General features: G+C 56.4%; 1 protein-coding gene across 7 annotated transcripts; it reads right to left on the bottom strand.

The window, feature by feature from the left end:
• Positions 1 to 1,602: 1,602 nt before the first annotated feature.
• LOC146767247 (UBX domain-containing protein 1-like) lies at positions 1,603 to 6,300 on the bottom strand. 7 transcript variants are annotated; one of them, XM_085579794.1, is made up of 6 exons: positions 6,215 to 6,288; positions 5,917 to 5,970; positions 5,374 to 5,493; positions 4,516 to 4,648; positions 3,121 to 3,434; positions 1,603 to 1,870 (listed from the first exon to the last, which is right to left on the bottom strand). In XM_085579794.1, exons 1-4 carry the CDS (start codon positions 6,265 to 6,267, stop codon positions 4,639 to 4,641), a joined length of 237 nt encoding a protein of 78 aa, XP_085435920.1. In that variant the 5' UTR covers positions 6,268 to 6,288; the 3' UTR covers positions 1,603 to 1,870; positions 3,121 to 3,434; positions 4,516 to 4,638. The 7 variants fall into 7 exon arrangements, 3 of the variants coding, with proteins under 3 accessions (XP_085435920.1, XP_085435919.1, XP_085435918.1); XM_085579793.1 differs by having other exon boundaries at positions 3,121 to 4,282; XR_014955403.1 differs by lacking the exon at positions 5,374 to 5,493 and having other exon boundaries at positions 6,215 to 6,294.
• Between the last annotated feature and the right edge of the window lie 2,088 nt (positions 6,301 to 8,388).

An 8,388-nucleotide genomic window follows, 5' to 3' on the forward strand; every position in this document is an offset into this window, starting at 1 on the left:
GCAGGGACAGGTGAGGGACGAGTGGGGGGGTCGCGTTTGGGGGAGGAGGGAGAGTGGGTTTAGGGGAGAAAAAACAGAAATATGGAGAGAAGGAAGGGTAGATGGTGGGACGGGAGGGGAGGCCGAAATGGGGCGAGAAGGAAAAGGAGGAAGACAAAGAAGGGGAATAGGAGCAGAAGGAAGGAAGAGTAGAAGGGGGCACAAAAGGGGAGCGAAAGCAGTCGGCTTTGGGGAGGAGAGGAAAACGGGGGAAAGGCAGGGAAAGAAGGGGAATGGGAGCAGGAGGAAGGAAGAGTAAAGGGGGGGAAGGAGAGAAGAGCGAAGCTGCGGAGCCCGCACAGAACCCACCACCCGCACTGCGCTCCGAGTGAGCAAATGGCGGCTGCAGCGATTCCCGGCACTTAAATAACCTCGGCCCCACCCCACGCAGGTGCCCCGCGGTCCCGCGCACCTGAGCCAGCGCCGGCCCCGCCCCTGAGGCTCCGGCCCGGCCCCGCCCCTGAGGCTCCGGCCCGCCCGGGATGGAGGCGGGGCCATCGCTCCCGGCCCGCCGGGATGGGCCCGGGGCTGCCGCTTCGGCTCCCGGCGGTGCCGCCTCTGCCCCGGCGGGCGGGTCGGGGTCTCTCTCGGGCCGGAGCACCGGGGCGGCGCCGGGGCCGAGCCGGCGGCGGCGGCGATTTCCCGGGGCTGACCGAGACCGGCCGGGGCGCGGGGACCCCCGTGCCGCCCCAGCACCCCCAAACCCCGCCGCTCCCCGCCGTGCCAGGGAATTTTCTTTTTCCCGGTGCAGGCCGAGACATTTCTGTGAGAAAACTCAAAAGTCAGGGGTACGGGGTCTGAGGGGAGAGAAGAGATTCTGGTATAAATCCAAAACGCGTTGTGAAAAGCAACATGGAACAGCTCATTTGCTCTCCCGGCCCGGTTTCTGTGTGACCGTCTGTGATTCCAGCTGCTCCGCTGGCACTGGCAGCCTGCGGGGCTCGAAGGACTTGCCAGGTGCCCAGCACGACAGAAAAGAACGGGAGAACTCCCCGGCTCTGGCAGCGGAGCCTCTCGGCAGTGTCCCGAAAGCCCCGCAGTGCCAGCATCTCTGCATGGAAGCTGAGGGGCTCCAGCGCAGCCCCTCTGCAGCGTTCCTCTGGAGCTGGCACTGCCCAGCGCCCCTGACCAGGGTTTGGGGTCCCTGCACAGCCCCCGGCGCAGCCCCCTGGCTTCTTCCAGTTCCCTTCAGCCAGGATGATTTTCTCGGGGGTAGGAGCACCCAAAGCCAGCGGAACTGGCCTCAGCCACTTTCCGTGGGATCTCTCCTCTTCCTTCCTCACCAAATTCCCACTGTCAAAACCCAGCTTGAGGCACAGATCCCCATCCCCTCAATCTCTCCAAGGAATTGGGCTCGGATTTCCCAATCCAGCAGGGCAGAAATGCTCTTGTCCTTACCGTGCATCCTAATTGCAGTAATGGCTTAAGAAATAATTGAAAGAAATTAAAGGAATGAAGAGAAATTAAATAAGAGCTGCCAGCTCCAACTAAGGGATGCTCAAACTCCTTACCAACAATTCGCTTTAATTAACCGACTCAAACAAAGTAATTAACACCACATTGATACAGTAGGATTCTTTTTAATCGAGTTATAGATAAATATTGCAGAATGTAAAAACCTTTGTAAATCCAGAAACTCTTTCAAGAGATAGACAGGGCACAGCTGCAGAGAGTCTTGGGGAGTTCAGGGGAAAAACCCCAAAGTTTTCAGTGTTTAGCATCTCCCACCCTGTCGTCACTGACAGCAAACACGGCTTCAGCCTCGGGAAAAGACGGAGAGTCAGGGATTTTACAGATCCTGGTCTCACCTCAGCCTCTCAGCAGGTACAGTCTGCAGGGAGAGGGAAGAAAAAGGGTCAGAATGGACAGCCTACTTCCAGAAAATCATCACCATTCATAAAGCACTAAGCAGAGCTGTAAGAACTTCCCCAAAGGTTCATTTCCCTGCGGACTGAGGGCTCTCAGTTGAAGCACGGGCTGGACCTGCCACGGACAGACTCCAGGAAGCCCAGAAGTAAAAGCCACTGGGCCAATTCCATAAAACATTCCAAAATCAGGCTCCTAGGATGTGACCATCTCCTCTCTCACCTGGAGGTGGAAGCACAAGGAATGATCTTCCCTCCTGTGGGTTTTATGGGATCTGCAGTGAACCGCAGGGGGAAGAAAACAAAGCCTGAATATTTCGTACGACTGGAACAGAAAAGTGGGGAAAAGGGAGGCAGGGGCACTGCTGGGGTGATAACTGGGATCCAGCCTCTCCACACCAATGGAAGCAGAGACTGAGTGACAGAGCCTTTGGGACCACTTTGCTGGGATTCATAGGAAAACGGGTGAGCTTTATTTTGGCAATAAAGCCAAGCTGCTTCCCACCTCATCAGCCGGGTACAGCAGCAGCACCCGCAGGAACCTGGCCAGGTGGCTCTGCCTGGCAGAGGGCTCCCCACTTCCTGGGAATTGTGTGCTACAGGGCTGTGCCACTGGCCATTAAAACAGTTCCCACCTGGCCCTTCACAAAGGCAAGGTGCTTTTTCCATACAGCAAATGGTTTTTGAATTAAGAAGGTAACACTATACTCAACTGGAGAAGAAAAAAGTGAGAGCTGTAAAATTTTCCCACGCCAGGCAAAAAAGAAAGCCAAATCAAACCAAAACGAAAAGTAGCATAACAATGAAAAAAACCCCAAAACATATCAAGCATATTTCAAGAGAGTTTAAATCTGAATGAAGTGATTTACTTAGAGGCTTGAGAATCTGCCATGCTGCAAAAATCTAATTGCTGCAATAAAAGCCTTTTCTTACATCACATTTTAGCCCTGAATTTGCAAAAACCCCCGCCAAACTAACAATTCACCACATACAGTTCTTGAGTCATTCCTGTCCTTGAGCACGAGTCAAGCTAAAGTTATGGAGACAAGAAAAACATAAGTGACTCAATGCTGCTCCTTTGGAAATTACAGAATCAGAGGGAGGGTTTTCCTTAGCTTAGGAAAAATGCACAGCCAGTTCAGCAGATACTGAATAGCAGGGAAGTCAGGAGATACGTGCTTTGCTGTCAGAGACAAACATATAAATAAATATTTACATTAAGCCAGAGGTCTACAGATGGTCTGATCAGAAGTCTTGATGCAGAAAACCAGCCCTGGGGTATCCTCTTAAGGGACACAGGAGGAACTCCTTGGCTGGGACACAGCCTCGCTCAGCGCTGCTCCCATGGCTCTCGGCTCTTTGCCAGTGCTTGCAGTGTCCCCGGAGATCCCAGAGGATGGCAGGGCCAAGGCTCCCGTTCGCTCCTCCGGCACTCAGCGAGTGTTTCCTGCCACGCCCCCTGTGCAGAGCAGCCACGCGCGGCTCGCCGGTGCTCAGCCCTGCCTCCAGGGCTTTGAATGGCACATCCACCTGCAAAAGAGGCAGGGAGAGCTTCTGCCTCACACGCGGGATTTGACAACACAAAGAGCACGCGTGGGTGTCAGAAAGGGCTCAAATCTCATCTCACACCACCGAGAGGGGGAATGGAACGGAGCAGCGGGGCAGGGGCAGGGACAGGACAGGACAGGAAGGAGCCGGGTTTGGGGGGGACACGGAAACGGGGGAAAGAGAGGTAACTGAACACGGGCAGGAGCATGGAGCGGGAGAGAGAGGGACAGGAGGGGATCCTCCCGGCGCCCCGGCTCCGCCCCGGCTCAGCCCCGCCCGGGCTGCTGCGCTCGGCAGAGCTCGGCTCCGTTCGGCTGGACTCGGCTCCTCGGTCAGCTTCGGCTACTTTCGGCCACGCTCGGCTATTTCCGGCCGCATTCGCCTCCATTCGCCTCTTCGGCAAAGCTCGGCTCGCCTCGGCTGAACTCGGCAAAGCTCGGCTCCGCTCGCCTCCTCGGCCCCTTTCGGCCGCTTTCGCCCACGCTCGGCTATTCCCGCCCGCTCCCGCCTCCATTCGCCCATTCCCACAGCTCGGCTCCCTCCGCCCGGCCCCGGCTCCCTCCGGCTCACACATTTCCTCAGGGCACCTCAGCACAGGTTGCCCACAGAAGCTGTGGCTGCCCCCGGATCCCTGGAAGTGTCCAAGGCCAGGCTGGACAGGGCTTAGAGCACCCTGGCATGGTGGAAGGTGTCCCTGCCCATGGCAGGGGGTGGAACGGGACGAGCTTTAAAAAAAGGTGCCTTCCCATCCAAACCCTTCTGGGATTCCACGAATCTGTGAACAGCTCCCGGCAGAAGGGCTAGATTTCCATTGTGGTTCGAAAATGCTGCTGCAAGAACACGAAGAGAGATTTCAAATACTGTTAAAGTGGCACAACCACATCAAAAATTACGTCTGGAGGTAAAGTGGCAACTCTGCAATTCCAACCTCTGATACCAAGGACACATGGAGGGCTGAATCCTGGAGGTCCTTACATGACAGGATTTCTAGAGTTATCCATCCCCAGTTTGCTGCTTAGGGTTAAAAAAGGTGGAATTCTGTTCTTAAGGGGTTACCACATACCATCAACGTGAGAGACGGGGATGCTGATGTTTGATCAGAGTCCTGGAGCAGCCTGGAGCACGCTGGCTTCCCGAACCAGGTCTGCTGCCTTGTCCGTGTAGGGGTAGGGCTTTGTCCTCAGCCTCAGCAGGATCTGTCAGCAAAGGAGGAGAGAAAAGTAGAGTGCACCGGCTCCCAAGTGTGGGGGAACCATGTGCTGCTAAGGAAGACCACGTGCTGAAAGTGGTTGGAAGCCGGGCGGGTTTTGGGAGGACAAATTCCATATTACTTCTGCAGGATTCTGTCTACAGTTCCTGCTCTACAAACCAAATACATCAAACGACAACAACAAACAAACAAACAAAAAAACCCCACATTAAATCAACAACAACAAAATAATCACTCCTACCTCAATAACCCCATACTGCCCCAAACCATTCCAAGGAGGGCGGCAGGAGGGGCTGGCAAAGGCAGGGCCCCGCCGGGCCCCCCTCGCCGCTGCCATCCTTCTCCAGCGCCGCCGCTGAGCCGCCTTCAGCCCAAAACCCACCCAAAAATACCCCAAAATCGTCCTAAATGCCCCCAAAAAACCCACCCAAAATTACCCAAACCCTCCTAAAAATATCCAAAAAACTCACCATAAAATGCCCCGAAACCAGCCCAAAACCCTCCCAAAAATACCCCAAAAAATCCACCCAAAAATATCCTAAAACCCACCAAAGAATACCCCAAAGCCCTCCCGAGAATACCCAAAAACCCTTCCCATAAACACCCTGAAACCCCGAATTAACCACTCTGAACCCCAAAATATCCCTGAGCTCCTCATACCCCAAATTTTCCTCCCCAACCCCCAAATTCCCCCCGACCCCCAAAATTCACTTCTGGGTCTCGTCCTCGGGGGCCGGCGGCTGCCGGGGCCCCCCCAGGCCCGCGGGCGGCGCCCCCAAACCCGGGGGGAGTTCGGGGTCCGAGTCGGGGTCGTCCTCATGAGCCACCAGCCTGGGGACCCAAAAACCGGGGGGAACCCCGAATCGGGGGGGGACCCAAAATTGGAGGGGGTTCTGGGGGGTTCTGGAAGGATTTTGGGGCATCCCAGGAGGACTTTTGGGGTCTCAGGGGGTTTTGGGAGTCCCAGGAGGAATTTCAGGGGTCCTAAAGGGAAATTTGGAGGTCCCAGGGGGAGTTTTGGGGTCCCAAAGAGAATTTTGGGCGTCCCAGGGAGGGCTTTCGAGTCCCGGGGAGAAGTTTGGAGGTTTCAGGGGGTTTTTGGGAGGAATTTTGGGGGTCCTGGGCGGGGGTTTGGGGTCCTGAAGGGAATTTTTGGGTTCCCGAGGCTGTTTTTGGCGGTCCCGGGGCTGTTTTTGGGGGATCCCGCCGGGTATTTTTGGGGGTGCCGGGAGTGTTCTTGGGGTCCCCCCTCACCAGTCCACGGCCGGCTCCACTCCCCGGTTCCCGGTCAGCGCCAGCGCCTTCGCCCTGCGGGAACGGGGGGCTCCCGGTTATTTTTGGGGGGTCCCAGAGGGTTCTGAGGGGTCCCGGGGGGTTTTTTGGGGGTCTCGGTGGAGTTTTGGGGGTCCCGGGGGCTCCGGGGCCTGTCCGTGTGTCCCGCCCCCCCCCAATCCCATTCCCGGTGCCGGGTCCCCTCCGGCTGCTCCCGCCCGCCCTCCCCCGCTGTCCCCCCGGTGCCGCCGCCCTCAGCGCGCCGGGCCCCGAATCCCACCTCCAGCAGCGCCTCCAGAGCCGCCCGAGCCCGGTCCCACCGCCCGCCGCCATCACGGCGGCGCCGGGCTCCCGACACGTGGGGGACGGCGGCCGGCGAGGGACAGAAAGGCACAAAGCGTTCCGGTACGGACGGCGGCCGGAACGGGACAGAAAGCCTCCCTCGCCGCTGCCATCCTAATCCGGCGCCGCCGCGGAGCCGCCTCCAGCCCTCCCCTCACTCACAGACACCGCCCCGCTCGCCGCTCGCTCCCGCCCCTCGCCCCGTCTCGGTGATTTTGCCGGGCGCTGGCTGGGGGGCCGCAGTACCGCCCTGTGTCCACAAGGCGGCAGCACTTTTCAAGCGAGTCCGCGCCAAGCCACTCCCAAGAGGGCGGCCGGGCTGCAGTACCGCCCTGTGTCCACAAGGCGGCAGCACTTTTCAAGCGAGTCCGCGCCAAGCCACTCCCAAGAGGCCGGTCGGGCTGCAGTACCGCCCTGTGTCCACAAGGCGGCAGCACTTTTCAAGCGAGTCTGCGCCAAGCCACTCCTAAGAGGGCAGCTGCGGGCGGCGGGGCCGCAGTACTGCCCTGTGTGCACAAGGCGGCAGCACTTTTCAAGCGAGTCCGCGCCAAGCCACTCCCAAGCGGCCGGTCGGGCTGCAGTACCGCCCTGTGCCCACAAGGCGGCAGCACTTTTCAAGCGAGTCCGCGCCAAGCCACTCCCAAGATGGCGGCCGCGGGCGGCGGGCTGCAGTACCGCTCTCTGCCCACACGGCGGCAGCACCGCGCCGTCCCCGCCGGCACGGCCTCGGCAGCGAACGCCCCAAAGCGTCCGCGCGGGAAAGAACGGAACAAAAAGCCTGCCTGCGACCCGATAGGAACCGAAAGAAAAAAGCTTTACTCTTAAGCTGCATTTCAATACGCTTTATTTTTCTATTTTTCATATTTATATTCACATTCGGATTTGTAATGGATATTGATGGAAAATTATATTTTCATAATTTCTTACATTTATTCCTATTATATTTTATTTCAGATTTTTATACGTATCCTAATGGATATCTTAATAGAAGTCAGGGGAGGGTGTGTGGCTGGGGGCGGGGCCAGGGGAGGGGGTAAGGACAGGGGTGGGGGTTAGGGGGAGGGGTCAGCATTGGGGGAGGGGGGTCAGCATTGGGGGCGTGGTTAGGGGTGGGGTCAGGGTGTGGGGGAGGGGGTGGAGGGTGGGTCAGGGAAGGGGTTAGGGTAGATGGAGGATTCAGAGTGGGGGTGTGGCTACCAGACAGACCCCTCCCCTACCCCCCCTATACATATATATATAAATATAAAAATGTCAGGCGCAGCAGTAGAAAATTTGATGCTACCAAGGAGTAAAAATTTTTATTTTTACTTTGATGCTCCCAGGGAGTAGAAATTTTTATTTTTAAAGTTGTTTTTCTTTTTTTTACTTCCTCGGAGCACGGTATTTTCTACTCCTGCTTTTTTATTCTAAGTACAGAAAGGGGAAAAAGAGAAAGAGGAGGAGAGAGTGAGAAGAAGAGGAGAGAGTGATAAGAAGAGGAGAGACAAGAAGAAAAGTAGAGAGGAGGAAGATGAGAGCGAGAAAAGGAAAAAGAGAGAGGAGGAAGACGAGAGAGTGAGAAGAAAAAGAGGAGAGAGGAGGAAGAGGAGTGAGAAGAAAGGGAGAGAGATGAAGAAGAGTGTGAGAAGGAGAGAGCAAGAAGAGGAAAGCGTGAGAGGAAGAAGAGAGTGTGAGAAGGAAAGGAGAGAGTGACAAGAGGAAGAGAGAGGAGGAAGAGGAGTAAGTGAGAGGAAGAAGAGGAGAGGGAGAGGAGGAAGAGGAGAGAGAGAAGAAGAATAGGAGAGAGGAGGAAAAGCAGCGAGTGAGAAGGAGAGAGGAGGAAGAGCAGCAAGTGCGAAGAAGTGGTGGAGAGAAGAGGAAGAGGAAAGAGTGAGAAGGAAAGGAGAGAGTGAGATGAAGAAGAGAGTGTGAGAAGAAGAGGACAGTGAGAAGAGGAGAGAGTGAGAAGGAGAGAGGAGAAAGAGGAGAGAGGAGAAAGAGGAGAGAGGAGAAAGAGAGAAGAAAAGGAGAGAGAGATGAAGCGAGTGTGAGAAGAGAGGAGAGAGTGACAAGAGGAAGAGAGGAGGAAGAGGAGTGAGAGGAAGAAAAGGAGAGAGAGAAGAGGAAGATGAG

Source organism: Lonchura striata, chromosome 5 (genome assembly GCF_050655825.1).
Source record: "Lonchura striata isolate lonStrDom1 chromosome 5, ASM5065582v1, whole genome shotgun sequence".
NCBI lineage: Eukaryota > Metazoa > Chordata > Aves > Passeriformes > Estrildidae > Lonchura > Lonchura striata.

What these genes read in the sequence shown, in the direction of transcription:
- LOC146767247 (XM_085579794.1), bottom strand. Translation starts at nt 6,267, where the DNA reads ATGGCGGCGGGCGGTGGGACCGGGCTCGGGCGGCTCTGGAGGCGCTGC. An exon ending in CTCTGGAGGCGCTGCTGGAG is followed by an intron (nt 5,971 to 6,214) that starts GTGGGATTCGGG and finishes CCGTTCCCGCAG; the next exon opens with GGCGAAGGCGCTGGCGCTGA. An exon ending in GTGGAGCCGGCCGTGGACTG is followed by an intron (nt 5,494 to 5,916) that starts GTGAGGGGGGAC and finishes TTGGGTCCCCAG; the next exon opens with GCTGGTGGCTCATGAGGACG.